Raw genomic sequence first — 18470 nt, 5'->3', positions numbered from 1 at the left:
ATTTAACTCTTTCAGGCAGAGAAAGAAAAAGAAAAAAGAAAAAAAAAAAAAAAAAACACAGCAGAGTTATCTGTGTGCTCGGCACTGTACATACACACGTCTATCTCACCATGTCACATGTCACTTCAGGTATCCTTTAAAGAGGAACTTTAATCTAGGATTGAACTTCACACCCCAGTCAGTAGCTGCTATCCTCTTTCCCACAAGAAATGTATAGCTTTTCTCTAATAATGCATCAAGGGCGAAACCCCTCCCACAGCGTGATGTCAGGGCCATAGCCTTGAATGTTTCCTGTCTGTGCACCTCATTGCATTGTGGGAAATAATGGCTGTTTCCAACTGCCAAGCAAGCAGTATCTCCATCTCTGCATAGAACTCTCAGTAAACATTCCGCAGAGATCACCTGACAGGTCTAATGATACATTTCAGAATGCTAATTGATCTGAATGTAATCGAGGAGAGGAAAGATTTTACGATCTTACGCAAGTACATGGGTAAACAATTTTTACAATCAATAGGGGGGGATAGGGGGAGAAAGAAAGAGGACACATTTTCATTACAGTTCCTCTAAGTATGCATCTCTTTGTTGCACATGGTACATCACATTCAAAGAATAGTTTTGCCCTCATAAAAGCAGAAGGCACTTGCAAATGAGCACCTTTTATCTGTAGGCACAACTTACAAGGGCATAAGAGAATGAACTGCCCTTAAAGAGAAACCGTGACCAAGAATTGAACTTTATCCCAATCAGTAGCGGATATCCCCTTTCCCATGAGAAACCTATTCCTTTTCCCAAACGGATCATCAGGGGGCTCTGTAAGGCAGATAGTGTGATGAAATCCCTCCCACAGTGTGTTGTCAGGACCATGGTCCTGACAGTTTCCCTGTCTGTGAACCTCACTGCATTGTGGGAAATAACAGCTGTTTACAGCTGGGTCCAACTGCCAAAAAAGCAATCAGCATCTCCTTCCAATGACATCCCCTGCCAGCAGTAAAAATGTCGCCATGTGATAAATGTCAGAATGTAAATCAGGGAGAGGAAAGATTTTACAATGGGCAAAAGCTGACTAAATCATTTATACATAATTATTGTAACAATTAATCACATTATTTTCACTGGAGTTCCTCTTTTAGTAAAGCATTATGGGAGGTGCATCTTGCTTGTGTGTGTGACATTTGTATATGCCTTTTGTTTTATAAAAGGAAACTTTGTACTGTGCTTTGGCAATAGCAGGTCTTAAAGCAGCAGGGTATGTTGGGAGGTTGAGACATATAAAAGTATATAAATACTTGTTCTACTTCCAGAACAGATGTATTGTACTGAGCAGGTTTTGATTTCAGTGAATCTTATACAATAAAGATAAATCTGTTCCTGGCATTTGCCATCTTGGTTCCCTCTGACTGAAGCCAATCCTGATGCCATTTCCACCCTTACTTTTCTCCTAGAATCTGCACTGTCATAGCTAGCTTGCCTTGTAAACACAGGAGAGCACAGCATAGATCATATTTCAGAAGCACTGAACTGCCCTCAGCCAATCAGTGAGGAGCAGGAATGTGGGAGGGGTGATGACAAGCCTCTCTCTCTCGTCGGCGATGGTGAAAATAGAGCCCGGCTGACAAATAAGATTTATTACAGCTGAGACATTTCTGATTAGACTGGAATGCTTGCACTGCAGGGTGAGGTTTCAGGCTGCATAATAAACACAGAGCAGTGGGTAAATGGAATTTGATTTTGTGGCTAGCAATCCAGCATTAAGGCTATTTACACCCGCCATATCCTGTAGACAAAACTCTGAATTATTCTCTCTGCAGGTTTCTCTGGGATCCAATTTTAAGAGGGACGTGGCGGGATATATACAGAGCTTCAACCGGAGCCGCGATGCTGATGGCTGCGATACACACTTGTGACCAGGTGAGGGCACTCTTCCATCAGGGGATACCGGGCTTGGTTACACCAATTACATGACAGCTCGGCATTGGCACCTCCCATCACATGACGTATTAACCCGTTCACTACTAAAGCAGCGTTTTGCTGCTGTCTGCTCTGTGGGCGGAGAGCATTCACCTCACTTGTGGCCGGAACAGGAAGGAAACATTGCACTGCAATCCTAGGAGTAAGGGGCAAGCTTAAAGGATACCCGAGGTGACATGTGACCTGATGAGATAGACATCGGTATGTACAGTGCCTAGCACACAAATAACTGGGCTGTGTTCCTTTTTTTCCTTTCTCTGCCTGAAAGAGTTAAATACCAGGTATGCAAGTGGCTGACTCAGTCTGGAAGTGACTACAGTGTGACCCTCACTGATAGGAAATTCCAACTATAAAACACTTTCCTAGCAGAAAATGGCTTCGGAGAGCAGGAAAGAGATAAAAAGGATCAATAGTTCATAGATTTTTAGCTCTGGTATACTTCAATGAATGGGTCATTGAGCAAAAACAATAAATCAGTAAAAACTGAAAGGTAGATTTAAACATAAAATAAAAGTGTGGAATATCTTAAAAAGTCATTTTTAGGAGAAGGAGGATAGATACAATCCTTTATTTCATTCGTTTATTTTGGCCTCGGGTGAAAACCTGTAGGAAAAAAAAAAAAAAAAAAAAAAACTGCCCTTGGCGGGTACTTCCCTTCGTAGGGGGAAGCCTCTGGATCCTAATGAGGCTTCCCCCGTACTTTTCTGCAAACGCAATCCAGCAATGGCTGCCCCAGCGAAACTGCAACCAAAATACTGACGTCTGTGCGCCTCGTACAGACGCAGTAGCTACTTTACACTCAGGTTCTTGCGGAAATAGAGTCCAATCGGGGCTGCTGTACTGCACAGTCACAGACAATAGTGCAGACCCGATCGTGCTCGGCTATTTCCAACAGAGCCTGAGCGGCAAGCAGCTCCTGCACCTGCGTGATTCGCCGACAAGCCCTTGTGGGCGGACTTTCCAGGAGGGGATCGGGGGTGCCAAGGACAGCGAGAGAAGCCTCATTAGGATTCAGATGCTTCCCCCTCCATGGGTAAGGAAATTCTAGGGGCACTTTTTTTTTTTCATTACAGCTACTCAACAAAGTCATTTTTTCATCTAAATTAGTTTGTTTGCCATACTCTATAGTTTAGTGAAAGTATAATGGATTTTTTTCAAGGTACATACATTTTTGGGGGGGGGGAATAGAACTTTAAACATACCTCCCAACTTTTTGAGATGAGAAAAAGGGACACTTAAGCCACGCCCCTGCCACACCCCCTGGCCACGCCCTCATCACGCATACCATAAAGATTTCATACGAAAAATATGTTTTAGAATTCAAACCACACTGGTCCTTTCTATCCTGGCTCATTTTCCTTCATATTAACATTTTAAAATTAGTATTCTATCAATTTAAAGGATGGGAATAAAGTTTAGAATCAATCAAACACATTTTTAGTATAGAAATATATGTATTTACATAGAAAGATGGACAAATGAGGGTGAAAGAGAGACTGTCCCTCCAAAAAAGGGACAGTTGGGAGCTATGGTATATGTAGTCAGGTGTATATGTCCCCAGTATATGTAGCCAGGTGTATATGTCCCCAGTATATGTAGCCAGTGGGATATGTCCCCAGTATATGTAGCCAGTGGGATATGTCCCCAGTATATGTATTCAGGGGTATATGTGCCCAGTATATGTAGCCAGGGGGTATATGTGCCCAGTATATGTAGCCAGGGGTATATGTCCCCAGTATATGTAGCCAGGGGTATATGTCCCCAGTATATGTAGCCAGGGGGTATATGTCCCCAGTATATGTAGCCAGGGGGTATATGTCCCCAGTATATGTAGCCAGGGGTATATGTGCCCAGTATATGTAGTCAGGGGTATATGTGCCCAGTATATGTAGCCAGGGGTATATGTCCCCAGTATATGTAGCCAGGGGTATATGTCCCCAGTATATGTAGCCAGGGGGTATATGTGCCCAGTATATGTAGCCAGGGGGTATATGTGCCCAGTATATGTAGCCAGGGGGTATATGTGCCCAGTATATGTAGCCAGGGGGTATATGTGCCCAGTATATGTAGCCAGGGGGTATATGTGCCCAGTATATGTAGCCAGGGGGTATATGTCCCCAGTATATGTAGCCAGGGGGTATATGTCCCCAGTATATGTAGCCGGGGGGTATATGTCCCCAGTATATGTAGCCGGGGGGTATATGTCCCCAGTATATGTAGCCGGGGGGTATATGTCCCCAGTATATGTAGCCGGGGGGTATATGTCCCCAGTATATGTAGCCGGGGGGTATATGTCCCCAGTATATGTAGCCGGGGGGTATATGTGCCCAGTATATGTAGCCAGGGGGTATATGTGCCCAGTATATGTAGCCAGGGGGTATATGTGCCCAGTATATGTAGCCAGGGGGTATATGTGCCCAGTATATGTAGCCAGGGGGTATATGTCCCCAGTATATGTAGCCAGGGGGTATATGTCCCCAGTATATGTAGCCAGGGGGTATATGTCCCCAGTATATGTAGCCAGGGGGTGTATGTCCACAGTATATGTAGCCAGGGGGTATATGTCCCCAGTATACAGTGGTGTGAAAAACTATTTGCCCCCTTCCTGATTTCTTATTCTTTTGCATGTTTATCACACTGAAATGTTTCTGCTCATCAAAAACCGTTAACTATTAGTCAAAGATAACATAATTGAACACAAAATGCAGTTTTAAATGATGGTTTTTATTATTTAGTGAGGAAAAAAAAACTCAAAACCTACATGGCCCTGTGTGAAAAAGTGATTCCCCCCCCCCCCCCTGTTAACTTAACTGTGATTTATCACACCTGAGTTCAATTTCTGTAGTCACCCCCAGGCCTGATTACTGCCACACCTGTTTCAATCAAGAAATCACTTAAATAGGAGATATCTGACACAGAGAAGTAGACCAAAAGCACCTCAAAAGCTAGACATCATGCCAAGATCCAAAGAAATTCAGGAACAAATGAGAACAAAAGTACTGTAATTGAGATCTATCAGTCTGGTAAAGGTTATAAAGCCATTTCTAAAGCTTTGGGACTCCAGCGAACCACAGTGAGAGCCATTATCCACAAATGGCAAAAACATGGAACAGTGATGAACCTTCCCAGGAGTGGCCGGTCAACCAAAATTACCCCAAGAGCGCAGAGAAAACTCATCCGAGAGGCCACAAAAGACCCCAGGACAACATCTAAAGAACTGCTGGTCTCACTTGCCTCAATTAAGGTCAGTGTTCACGACTCCACCATAAGAAAGAGACTGGGCGAAAACGGCCTGCATGGCAGATATCCAAGGCGCAAACCACTTTTAAGCAAAAAGAACATTAAGGCTCGTCTCAATTTTGCTAAAAAAAACATCTCAATGATTGCCAAGACCCGTGGGAAAATACCTTGTGGACCGCCGAGACAAAAGTTGAACTTTTTGGAAGGTGCGTGTCCTGTTAACCTCTTGACGACCAGCTAACGCCGATTGGCGTAAACTGGTCGTCTGCAGGTTACCATGGAAACGGCCGCTCGATCGAGTGGCCTTTCCATGTCAGTTCACGGAGGGTGTCTCCGTGAACAGCCGGAGAGCCGCCGATGGCGGCTCGCCGGCAAAATGTAAACAGGCGGGGAAGAAATCCCCGCTGTTTACATCATACGGCGCTGCTGCGCAGCAGCGCCGTAAGGCAGATCGGCGATCCCCGGCCTCTGATTGGCCGGGGATCGCCGGCATATGATAGGCTGAAGCCTATCCTTCAATGCGCAGGACGGAAATCCGTCCTGCGCAGCACACAGGGGAAGGGAGAGGGAGGAAGCTGGCGAGAGGGCTGAAAGCGCTGCGGAGGGGGGCTTTGAAGAGCCCCCCCCGCTAAGCAACTGCAGCCGGCGGCGATCAGACCCCCCCAGCAGGACATCCCCCTAGTGGGGAAAAAAGGGGGGTAGTCTGATCGCCCTGCTGCACTCCTGATCGGTGCTGCGGGCTGTAGAGCCCACGCAGCACCGATCAGTGTAAAATCCCCTGGTCGGCAAGTGGTTAAAGAGAATCTGTACTCTAATATTCTTACAATAAAAAGCATACCATTCTATTCATTATTTTCTCCTGTGCCCCTCTGTGCTGTTTCTGCCACTCTGCTGCAATCCTGGCTTGTAATTAACAGTTTTAGGGCTCTTTTCCACTATGAAATGATTACGATCGCATTTAAATTTCCACCATGCGATTGCGATTGAGCTACTATACTCATTATAGTCCAGCTCAATCGCATACAAAACGCAGCAGGACGACGATTGCGCTTTGACCAAAATTGCATCGCAATCGGATCGCACTAATGGAAATTGCTGCTGCAGTTTCCATTAGTTTAATGTACCTTGCGATTTGCAGTCAGAAGCAAATCGCAAATCGCAGGCTAGTGGAAAAAGGCCCTTAGGCAGTGTTTACAAACAAACTAACCAGCTTCTAATAGGCTCAGCTAAGCATAGTGTGTGAGTCATTCAGAGTGTGCAGGGGGCCTGCAGAGGGTGTGTATCGCTTCTACCAATCACAAGCAGCCCTGCACATTCCACACAATCAAGCCTTAGCCCGACAAACAGGACAGAGGAAAGATACATTGATTTATTACAGAGACAGTGCAGTTAGGAAAGACTGCAGTAAGCCAGAGCAGATTAGAACAGGCATAGGAACTTATAGGATAGAAGAACTAAGGCTGAAAAATTTGTTACAGAGTCTCTTTAAATCTGTCGTAGAAGTAACACAGCATTTCAGCAAAAGAACATCATACCAACAGTAAAATATGGTGGTGGTAGTGTGATGGTCTGGGGTTGTTTTGCTGCTTCAGGACCTGGAAGGTTTGCTGTGATAGATGGAACCATGAATTCTACTGTCTACAAAAAAATCCTGAAGGAGAATGTCCGGCCATCTGTTCGTCAACTCAAGCTGAAGCGATCTTGGGTGCTGCAGCAGGACAATGACCCAAAAGACACCAGCAAATCCACCTCTGAATGGCTGAAGAAAAACAAAATGAAGACTTTGGAGTGGCCTAGTCAAAGTCCTGACCTGAATCCTATTGAGATGTTGTGGCATGACCTTAAAAAGGCAGTTCATGCTAGAAAACCCTCAAATAAAGCTGAATTACAACAATTCTGCAAAGATGAGTGGGCCAAAATTCCTCCAGAGCGCTGTAAAAGACTTGTTGCAAGTTATCGCAAACGCTTGATTGCAGTTATTGCTGCTAAGGGTGGCCCAACCAGTTATTAGGTTCAGGGGGCAATTTCTTTTTCACACAGGGCCATGTAGGTTTTGGAGGTTTTTTTCTCACTAAATAATAAAAACCATCATTTAAAACTGCATTTTGTGTTCAATTATGTTATCTTTAACTAATGGTTAACGGTTTTTGATGAGAAGAAACATTTAAGTGTGACAAACATGCAAAAGAATAAGAAATCAGGAAGGGGGCAAATAGTTTTTCACACTGTATGTAGCCAGGGGGTATATGTCCCCAGTATATGTAGCCAGGGGTATTGGGCAGAAGAGGAAAGAAAAGATCGAGGCACCAGCCGCAAAACAGGGTACTAATGCGGCTATGAGCAGAGCGGACATCACTCCTTCCTCCCTCCCTCTCCATCATGCCCCCCTCGTGAGTCCCCATCATGAAATGCAGAGATCGTGCGCAGCGGCCAGCGGGTGTTTAGTTTACATACCGTTCCAGCGGCCGGCTTCCTAGTACTTCCTGTTTCGCGGAAACAGGAAGTAGGAAGCCGGTCACCGAACAGCATGTAAACTAAACACCTGCTGGCCGCTGCGCACGATCTCTGCATTTCATGATGGGGACTCACGAGGGGGGCATGATGGAGAGGGAGGGAGGAAGGAGTGATGTCCGCTCTGCTCATAGCCGCATTAGTACACTGTTTTGCGGCTGGTGCCTCGATCTTTTCTTTCTCTCCTCACGCCTCACCTCTGCCTGCTGGGACACAAGGGGGGGGGGGAGGGTATCCCGGGACAGCGGGACCCCTCCCCCAACCCGTTACCGTCCCGACGAATCCGGGACGGTTGGGGACCCTGCTTTAAAGTACATGTGAAGTGAGACGCATATTGAGGCTGCCATTTTTATTTCCGTTTGAACAATATAGTGGCTGGATAGTGTACTGGGTAAAGGAAACCAGAGATGAAATTAGCTAAAGCATTTTCACTTACCTGGGCAGTCCTGCGGAGCTGAACACACCTGAAACAAGTATGTGGCTAATACAGTCACAATTCAGTCACAAAGGGCTGGTGCACATCAGAGCGGTTCTGAAGAGCTTTTTTAAAACACTTGCAGGGGGAAAACAGCTTGGCTAATGAAAGTGAATGGGATGGGGCACACCAGAGCGGCTCGTTTTTTTCTACAAACACAAACTCAGGGGCTGCAGCATTTTTAGATTTCTGAGGCGTTTCTGCCTCAATGTCAAAGTATAGGAAAGTGGAAAACAGCCAGGGCCGGCCCGCTCATGAGGCGGGGTGAAACTTTTGCCTCAGGCGGCAAAATTCCAGGGGCGGCACCCGCCCGTCCGTGGGTGCGGGGAGCCGGCCGCCGAGCTGGAGGGGTAGCTGGCAGGACGGGGGTATTGGGCCTAGCGGCGGGGAGGGGGGGGTCGGACCCCCCTTCCCTCGCCTGGGTCCCCCGTGCTCCGCTCCCCTCCAGCCTTAAATACAAGCAGCCGCTATGTGTAAGAGGCACGGGCGGGTAGGACTCACCTCTTCCTCGTTCCAAGCGTGCGCTCCACTGACGTCACTTCCTGCAGCGTTGCGGGGTGGCGGCGGAAATTTTTTTTTTTGCCTCAGGCGGCAAATAGTCTAGGGCCGGCCCTGAAAACAGCTCTGAAAAACGCCAGAGCAGAGCGGTTTTCCAGGCGTTTTTGTTACAGAAGCTGTTCACCAACAGCTTTACTGTAACAATATTTGTTATCTGCTACACAAAAACGTTCCCAAAACCGCTAGGCACGTTTAGAAATTTTTTTTAACACCGCAGGTATCAAATCAATAGGAATTCTAATGTGCTGTGTGAATTTATGCTACAAAAAGTATTTTGCAGAAGTGCAATTCTCCTTTGACTTTCATTAGATGTGCAGTCGCACATTCACAAAACGCACGCAAATGTTAAGTTTAAACCCTGCCTACGAACATTAGGGGCAGAAGATCAGCATGACAAGCAGGCATTTTGTATTGTTAAGGCTGCTTACACACTAAGACGTTACAGGCGCACGTTAGTGCAGTCTGTAACGCAGCCCCTCCGCACAGTAATGAAAAATCAATCAGCCCATTCACACTGCACACGTTGCGTTACATTGTAACGCAGCACATCCGTTGAGAGTGCAGCATGCTGTGCGTTATGCGCGGCTAGGCCGCGTTAGAATGTTTGCACATGCTCAGTTGTGTTGGGGAGGAGTGGGGAGCGGTCGGGCACACGGTGTGACGTGCAGTGTTTGCTTCCTGGAGCGGCCGCTCTGTGCGGCGATTGGCCGGGCAGGACCACGTGATATGCCGCATGTGTCCAAGAGTATGCATCACGGACGCCAGAGTGAGCTGCACAACGCGGCTCACTCCGACATCCACATCAGAGAGCACCAGGCGTTGCGTTAGGGGCACGTTATATGCCCTATAACGTCCCCAAAACGCAACGTCCTGGTGTGTAACTAGCCTTAAAGGGATACTGTAGGGGGGGGGGGGGGGGGGGGTCGGGGGAAAATGAGCTGAACTTACCCGTGGCTTCTAATGGTCCCCCACAGACATCCTGTGCCCGCGCAGCCGCTCACTGATGCTCCGGCCCCGCCTCCGGTTCACTTCTGGAATTTCTGACTTTAAAGTCAGAAAACCACTGCGCCTGCGTTGCCGTGTCCTCGATCCCGCTGATGTCATCAAGAGCGCACAGCGCAGGCCCAGTATGGTCTGTGTCTGCGTAGTACACTCCTGGTGACATCAGCAGGAGTGAGGACATGGCAACGCAGGCGCAGTGGTTTTCTGACTTTAAAGTCAGAAATTCCAGAAGTGAACCGGAGGCGGGGCCGGAGCATTGGGGAGTGGCTGCGCCAACACAGGATGTCTGCGGGGGACCATTAGAAGCTAAGTTCAGCTCATTTTCCCCCGACCCCCCTACAGTATCCCTTTAAGGGAAATAAATATGTCAGCCTCCATATTACTCTCACTTCAGGTGTCCTTAAAAATAAAATAAAAAAATAAAATGTGTTTTTTGCCACTATATTTGTGAAAATATTGTTAGAAGTGTGAAAATGACATTTTTGCCAAAATTAGGGCAAGCAAAATTAACCATATGTGTTTGTCATAACTATGAGCAATAGCTGACCCATCTCATCTTTATGCCTATGTAAAATACTTTGCTGTGGTCGGGGCCACTCTTTATGGACGTCACCATCAGCTATTTGGAAGCAGATAAATGCAGTTTGTTCGCCATCCTGTGGCCATAGACGGTACTGAAAATATTTTTTTTTATGAAGTTGAGTAGGCAGCATGACTAATGGCATTGTGTGACCAAGACAGGAGGGGGCACACAGGAGAACACATTACTCCTTACGCCTTATAGAATAAAAACAAGCTATAAAAAGAAACCGATGAAAATGTAGCCGCCTGTTATACCCAGTGTCATATAAATACAGGGAAATTACTGATGCATTTATCTAATACCAATGTGTGTTATAAAAAAATGCCTCCTGTGGAGCACTGAATATAATCCACAGGAGATGCAGCAAAAAGAGAGGGGGAGGCATTTGTAAATCAGGGAGTTAGGCCTCGGTCACTAAGGGCTGGTGCACACCAGAGAGGTTCTTGAGGCAGGGAACACACTTGACTTTCAGTTTTCCGCAGCATTTTTCTGCATACTTTTTCTGCACACCAAGTGTGTTTCTATGCAGGAAAATGCATTTTTTTTCACAGCAGCTGATGTAATGGATAGAGAAGTAGGAGAACAGAGGCGCCAGCAGGATAAAAGTGGATAAAAACTTTAAAATTTGCTTGGAGGAAGTGGTAGACTTACCTCCATAAAGCAGACACGAAAGACTGTCTGAATAGTAGTCACATTTATTAATTAGTACCCCAAACCAGTGCAACACGTTTCGCAGGCCCAGCCCGCTTCATCAGGCAATAAACATGGGGACAAGACAGAATTTCAGCAATAGCCAGTGTAGCGCCTCAGTAGCCTCAATACACAATTTTTTAAAAAAATCCTCCGGGGGCCATGTGATCCTCTCCGGTGGCTAGCCCCAATGTAGGTCAGGCTTACCACCAGGGAGGTTAACCGGTTCAGCGCCGCAGTGCCGAAAATCTCATGCATCCGAGCAACGTTCACCTCCCATTCATTCGCCTATAACTTTATTGCTACTTATCACAATTAATTGATCTATATCTTGTTTTTTCCGCCACTAATTAGGCTTTCTTTGGGTACTACATTTTGCTAAGAATTATTTTTTTCTAAATCCATTTTAACAGGAAAATTAAGAAAGAAATGAAAAAAATTCATTATTTCTCAGGTTTTGGCCATTATAGTTTGAAATTAATATACGCTACCGTAATTAAAACCCATGTATTTTATTTGCCCATCTGTCCCGTTAATTACACCATTTAAACGATGTCCCTATCACAATTTATGGTGCCGATATTTCATTTAGAAATAAAGGTGCATTTTTTTCAATTTGCGTCCATCACTATTTTTAAGCTTATAATTTTAAATAATATAATAACATACTCTCTTGACATGTATATTTAAAAAGTTTAGACCCTTGGGTAACGATTTATGGTTTTTTTTTTTGTTTTTTTTTAATTGTATTTTTTTATTTTTTAATAAAAAAATGTATGTGGGTAATTTTTGGTGTGGGAGGGAAACTGCTTATTTTACATGTAAAATAAGCAAATTATTTAATTAAATATGTATGTGGGTGCAGATTACTATTTGGCCACAAGATGTCCACAGTGAGAAAAGTCCTGGATGCGAACGATCTCGCATCCAGGAACCAAAATTCAGAGGAGTGGTTTCCTGGGGGCAGAAATACCACGCTCTCTAGAGAGAAAGCGTCGGTATTTCTGCGGGGAAGTTAGATCGGTGAATGGGAATTATATTCCCATTCACTGATCGGGGGCTAGCGGCGGGCGTGCGCCCGATCGCGCGCACCACGCATTGAAAGCAGCAGTGCCTTTCTGGACGAGAAAGCTCGTCCAGAAAGGCCAAACTGGTTAAAGTGAACCCAAACAAACAAAAAAAAAAAAAAAAAAAAAAAATTACCTTGGGCTTCTATTAGCCCCCTCTGCAGCCATCCTCTGCCCGCGTCGTCACAGCATCACAAAGTGATCCTCCGGTTCCCTGTGCCTCTTGATCGTGCTCCCGTGGACATGAGAGAAAAAAAAATCTCTGCTGCGCATACGCAGAACGCTCCCAGTGACAGAAGCATGACTGAGCCGCACATGCACAATGGCCCATCAACTCACCAGTTGGTCGGCTGAAAGAGGGTTGCTGCGGGGGACACTTGGTGACAGCGTGGACACAGGGTGGCTGCAGGGGGCTAATAGAAGCCTCAGGTAAGTTCAACTTTTTTTTTTTTTTTTTTACTTCGTTTAGGTTTCCTTTAAAAAGAAAGAACAGAGTAATCAAGCAGCTCTGGGTGACCCAAAACCACTAGGTGCTTGGTTAATTTGTTGTACTGGTCCAAGCCCCTATCCCATAGAGCCATTTTAATTCCTGCCATGTACTGATGAACAAAAGTCTGAAAAAGTGAATTGCATATGGCCCAGGCTGTCTACACATGGGGTTGGTGTGGCTCTGTAAATTTTAAAGCTATAGGCTGGCTATTCACCAGCGGTTCTGGATGTAAGCCTAGCGTCTGGGGCATAAAGAGATATTTTGCTTATTCAGTAGCAGTGCATTGAGGGTAAACACAGATGTTCACTTAAAGCTGAATTATCGAAAGTACATTCTGCTTTTAAGTGTAACTGTCGGGCATAAAATAAAAAAATCAATTCTTTATTTTTATCTGGTAAACAAGAAATAGGGATGCTAACCAGGCAATCCAAAAGTTAAAATCACTATTACTTTTCTTGTTGATAAATGATCATTCCCCAGTTTAATTAACTTATTTGGTACACAAAAAGGAAGTTGCAGGGCATGCTGGGTTTTCCTTTTTTGCTTCTCTACTTCCCCTCAGACTTATCTAATGCAGTCTGATTGGCTGAAGCCTCTTTCCCTCCTGTTTTCCCCTCCCACACCCCTGTTCCTCTCTGATTGACCAATATTTCTCATGCTGAAACAATGCACTTTCTATAGTGAAGGGCGGGAAAAATCAGGCAGAGGAGAGTAAGGGAGGAAATTACATCAGAATTGGCAGCAAAATAGCCACAGTTAATATGGAAAAGTCTAGAATAGGATTCTCTGCTTTTCCTTTATAAAATTCACAGGAATCATTACGTGGACAGTAAGTAGAGCAAGTATTTATCTACTTTTAGATGTGTTTTTGTTTTCTGAGATAGTAGGTCTAACAGCTCCTCTTTAAAGGATACCCGAGGTGACATGTGACATGACAAGATAGACAGGTTTATGTACAGTGCCTAGCACACAAATACAGTAATTGTGTCGCCCCCCCCCCCTTATTTCTCTGCATGAAAGAGTTAAACATCAGGTATGCAAGTGGTAGTTCCTGTCCGATCAGGACTGGATCAGACTACAGTGTGCCCCTCGCTGATAAGAAATTACAACTATAAAAACACTATAGAAAATGGCATTTGAGAGCAAGAAAGAAATAAAAAGGGTCAATAGATCATAGATTTTATCTCTGGCATACTTCAATGTGTCATTGAACAAAAACGTATAAACTTAAAAAGTAGATTTAAACATAAAATAAAACCATGAAATATCTTAAAGTCATTTTTAGGAGAAGGAGGATAGATGCAATTGTTTGTTTCATTAGTTTATCATTTACCTCGGGTGTCATTTAAGAAGGCAAATCAGTACCAAAGAAAAAAAAAAAAAAAAAAAGTTTAGTGCAACCCAATTCAGGTGTATAGCGAACAAAAACAAAATGAATGTAATGACTGATTATTTTTTTGTTCGCCCCCACAGGTCAGCGCCTACGGCTTCATCACCCCGAACTACGCTCAGTTCTCCAACCATTATTATGACAAAGTACATCAGAAGGTGATCTTCTACGCCAATCACAGCTTCCAGAAAGAGATGAAGGTGTGGCAAGACTTCCATAAGGCCGGGGTGATGCGGCTGTACATGAGAGAGCGAGCGTACAGCGGTCACACTACGAGAAAACAGGAGACCCGGGCACAGGCCATCCCTGCCTCATAGAACTAAACAGAGAGGTGGGACTGGCAGTGCCAGCCTGGGTGCCCATGCGATTGCCGCTAACATAGAGCTCTATTGTGCTGAGCATAGGAAGCCGTCTGTCACTGTGATTTCAGAGCCTGGCAAAGTTTTTAACCCGAAGACAGAGGAGTGACCGCTACACACAGAGGAATGAGAATACTGACAGCTTTATTCATGCCAGCTGTCTACGGCGACCCGACATCCTGATCTGTTGTCTCTAGTAATGTCTGATCCTGCTGGCTAAACTCAACGGTTCCAGACACCACTATACCGGTTCCAGACACCACTATACCTACCTGCGCTACTTGGCCAACTGCAGGTCGCCCTCACGTGCCACTCAGACGGCTGCATACTTTGTTCACATTAACATCGCTCTTGAGCAGAAGGAGGAGCCTAAGCTGGTGTTCCCTCCCTCAACCACCTTGGAAGACCTAAAGAAGATTGGAAGATCCACCCACAAGCCTGGGAGAGGTCATTCAGACTACTCCCAGAGACCTGAAGGCTTTTTTTTGGACACAGATATACAGGTCATGTGACCAGTATTTTGGGGTCTACAAAGTGGTACTTGTCCATTATTTATTTCTACCAGTGTAAGCTGTTTAACTTGGTGTTAAATGGGTGTAAAAAAAAAAAAAAGTGGAAAATATGTTTGAATTCCTCTAAATACTGTCGGTAATGGCAACCTCCATATTCCTCTCACTTTCAGAAATAGAAAGAGGAGGGGGGGAGGGGGTTGGGTGGACAAGATGTCAGGTTTTAACCTTCCATTCTGTGGCAGCTGCAATATTACTACACAAACTGCACACAAAGGTGTTTTTGTTAAAATTAGGTCAGGCGACCAAAAGCAGCGCAGCGAACATGATCAAAGCACAGCTAAACCAAAATGGAGAAAACGCAAACTATTACAGCAATCATAAGGACTTGTCATCGAGAGGGGAGGAGAGGCAGGAGGCTGCATGTACTGTCCTATGGAGAGGGGAGGAGAGGCAGGAGGCTGCATGTACTGTCCTATGGAGAGGGGAGGAGAGGCAGGAGGCTGCATGTACTGTCCTGTTGAGAGGGGAGGAGAGGCAAGAGGCTGCATGTACTGTCCTATGGAGAAGGGAGGAGAGGCAGGAGGCTGCATGTACTGTCCTATGTGGAGGAGAGGCAGGAAGCTGCATGTACTGTCATATGGAGAGGGGAGGGAGAGGCAGGAGGCTGCATGTACTGTCCTATGGAGAGGGGAGGAGAGGCAACATGTACTGTCCTGTGGAGAGGGGAGGAGAGGCAAGAGGCTGCATGTACTGTCCTATGGAGAAGGGAGGAGAAGCAGGAGGCTGCATGTACTGTCCTATGGAGAGGGGAGGCAAGAGGCTGCATGTACTGTCCTATGGGGAGGAAAGGCAGGAGGCTGCATGTACTGTCCTATGGAGAGGGGAGTAGAGGCAGGAGGCTGTAGTATGTACTGTAGTATGGAGAGGGGAGGAGAGGCAGGAAGGTTGCATGTACTGTCCTATGGAGAGGGCAGGAGAGGCAGGAGGATGCATGTACTGTCCTATGGAGAGGGCAGGAGAGGCAGGAGGATGCATGTACTGTCCTATGGAGACGGGAGGAGAGGCAGGAGGCTGCATGTACTGTCCTATGGAGACGGGAGGAGAGGCAGGAGGCTGCATGTACTGTCCTGTGGAGAGGGGAGGAGAGGCAGGAGGCTGCATGTACTGTCCTATGGAGAGGGGAGGCAGGAGGCTGCAGAGGGAAGGGAGGAGGTTGCATGTACTGTCCTATGGAAAGGGGAGGACAGACAGAGGGCTGCATGTACTGCTCTAGAGAGGACTGCAATTTCTCTTATACCACATCAGTAGGAGTGATGCCGGACTCTCAGGGCCCGTTTCCACTTGTGCGGTGCGGAATCGCCGCGGATCCCCTGCTGACGAAATTGCATGCGGGTGCGATTACGCATGCGTGTTTTACCGCGATTTTGCATAGGTTAGTATTGATGCGTTTTTAACCATGTCACTGCCTGTGTAATTTAACATTACTTTCTATGCGAAATCGCGGTAAAATACGCATGCCAAAACCGCATGCGATGTCCTTATTAAATACATAAGCGGCGATTCGCATAGCGGTGTGCAGGATGCGAATTCTGACGGCTCTTCCGTGCAGATTTCTCCCGCAGAGAAAAACGCTCAGGATTACAGACAAGTGGAAACAGGGCCATCCACTTGTATCGGCTATGCATATCCGCATGCGGACAACGCATGCGGATTCGCGATAATGGAAACGGGCCCTTAGTCTTGGCCATTGCTGCAGGGCTGGAGATTGCCCCAAACTCTAGGCGGGTGTCTGAAAATCCAGTGAAATGACATCACTGTTGGATTCAAAGCATCAACATCCACTCATGGATGAACAATCAGTGTTTAACAAAAACTGAATAAAAGAAAACAAATATAGAAAAAGGTTAAAAACAGACGACAAACCACTGGAGAGCTCTCAAAGACTCCTTTTCAAAAGTTTTGCTTTTCTCCCCCATGAGGGAAATCACTAATGTAAGCAGGGCGTGGAGAGCGGGAAATTATTTATTGAATTACTGTGGAAAATTATTTTGTAAACTGTGAATGCTTTGGGCTAATTTATTTATGATTAAAATTATATATTTTTCTTCAAAAGTGTTATGCTGGATGATTGGATGGACTCTTGAAAAATGATTATAATAATTAGAAACTTTCTGTAAAACAAAAAAAATACATGCTGTATTTTTCGGCCTATAAACATGGCCATACACTTATAAATTTGCAGTAGATTCGACCATCAGATAGATTTCTGTCAGATGCCTGTCAAGTCAAATCTGACAGGAATCTGATGTGTGCCACACACTAGGAACAGATTTCCAATAGATTTCAGTATGAAATGTATTGGAAAGCTATTCAAAATCAATCTAAATGCATTATTGGACCATTAGATACAATGTAACTCTATGGGCCATCGATCTGCTGCCAGCAGCAGATCGACCTAGATCTTCCATCCTGTCACATCAAATCGGCCTCAAATCGATTGAATGGGGAATTTGATTGAATCGATTTCTGATTGATCCTATAGAATTGATCGATGGCTGCAATCGACCAGTGTATGGGCCCCTTAAAGGGAACCAGAGACAAAGCATGTATTTACCATATATATCAGTGGGAACATTAGAGAAAACACCTACATTGCTCTCGGTTTCATTATTTACTGTTCATATTGCTTCTTATCAGCCCTCATAAAATCCCTGACTGAGCATTCAGTCTGGCTTTGTTCAGGAATCTTTATAGCTGAGTCTGTCTTCTGTGCTGTCTTTTCAAGCCCAAGCCTGCCCCTTGTGGCTCTGCTCAGGAATCATTATAGCTGAGTCATTATAGCAAAGCCAGACTGAATGCTCAGTCTGGGATTTTATCTGGGCTGATAAGAAGCAATCTGAACAATAAATAATGAAACAGAAAGCAAAGGTAGGGGTTTTCTCTAATGTTCCCACTGATATATATGGTAAAATACATGAGGATGCTTCATCTCTGGTTCACTTTAATAGATGGCCACCAGATCGACCAACATATTACACAGCGCACAGGTTTGAATTGATTTCAGCATGAGATCGATTCAAAACTTGAGGAGCCGCCACCTAACTCGCCGTCCTCTGACCTCCCACCATTCGGGCTCCCCCAACCACCTGCCCGGCCGGCGCGAGTCTCTGGGATCCTGGCTGTCCTCACTTCTTCACCTTTTCCCTTCCTGTCACATCCTGTGACTAGCGGAAGTTCATACAGTAGAGGGCGCTCTACTGTTTGAACTTTAGTTAGTCACAGGACGCGACAGGAGACGGAAAAGAAAGTGAGACAGCATGGACCCCGGAGACTCACGCTGGCCAGCCAGTTGATGCTATTGCTGCCACTATGGTACGTTGGTCGTCTCTGAATCAAATGCCACTAGCGACGCTCACCTGACACGGCAACGATGAAGCAAAATTTTCCGTTGGGACCATTCGACCGATGTCAGATGGCAAAACGGTCAGTGTTTGCGTTAACGATTTTACAGCAGATTTGATCACAGTGAACAAATTTGCTGTGTATCGGCAGGAATTCGACCCAGTGTATGGGTTACTTAAGACGCTCCTGACCATAAGACGCACCTAGGTTTAGAGGACAA

General features: G+C 45.5%; 1 protein-coding gene and 1 long non-coding RNA gene across 4 annotated transcripts in view; one reads left to right on the top strand and one right to left on the bottom strand.

Moving 5' to 3' along the window:
• Positions 1-16960, top strand: part of LOC137541817 (alpha-N-acetylgalactosaminide alpha-2,6-sialyltransferase 2-like) — a 174861-nt gene extending 157901 nt beyond the window's left edge. Inside the window, exons 8-9 of the mRNA XM_068263340.1 lie at positions 1812-1911; positions 14061-16960. Coding sequence (XP_068119441.1) covers positions 1812-1911; positions 14061-14294 — 334 coding nt within the window. The 3' untranslated portion in view covers positions 14295-16960. The remainder of the gene's footprint in view (positions 1-1811; positions 1912-14060) is intronic.
• Positions 1-18470, bottom strand: part of LOC137541819 (uncharacterized) — a 743120-nt gene that overhangs the window by 433134 nt on the left and 291516 nt on the right. The gene's annotated exons all lie outside the window — the stretch shown is intronic.

The sequence above is a fragment of the Hyperolius riggenbachi genome, chromosome 12 (genome assembly GCF_040937935.1).
Source record: "Hyperolius riggenbachi isolate aHypRig1 chromosome 12, aHypRig1.pri, whole genome shotgun sequence".
Classification (NCBI taxonomy): Eukaryota; Metazoa; Chordata; class Amphibia; order Anura; family Hyperoliidae; genus Hyperolius; species Hyperolius riggenbachi.
Note: the sequence above shows the minus strand (reverse complement) of the source record. Positions and strands in the feature narration are given on the sequence as shown.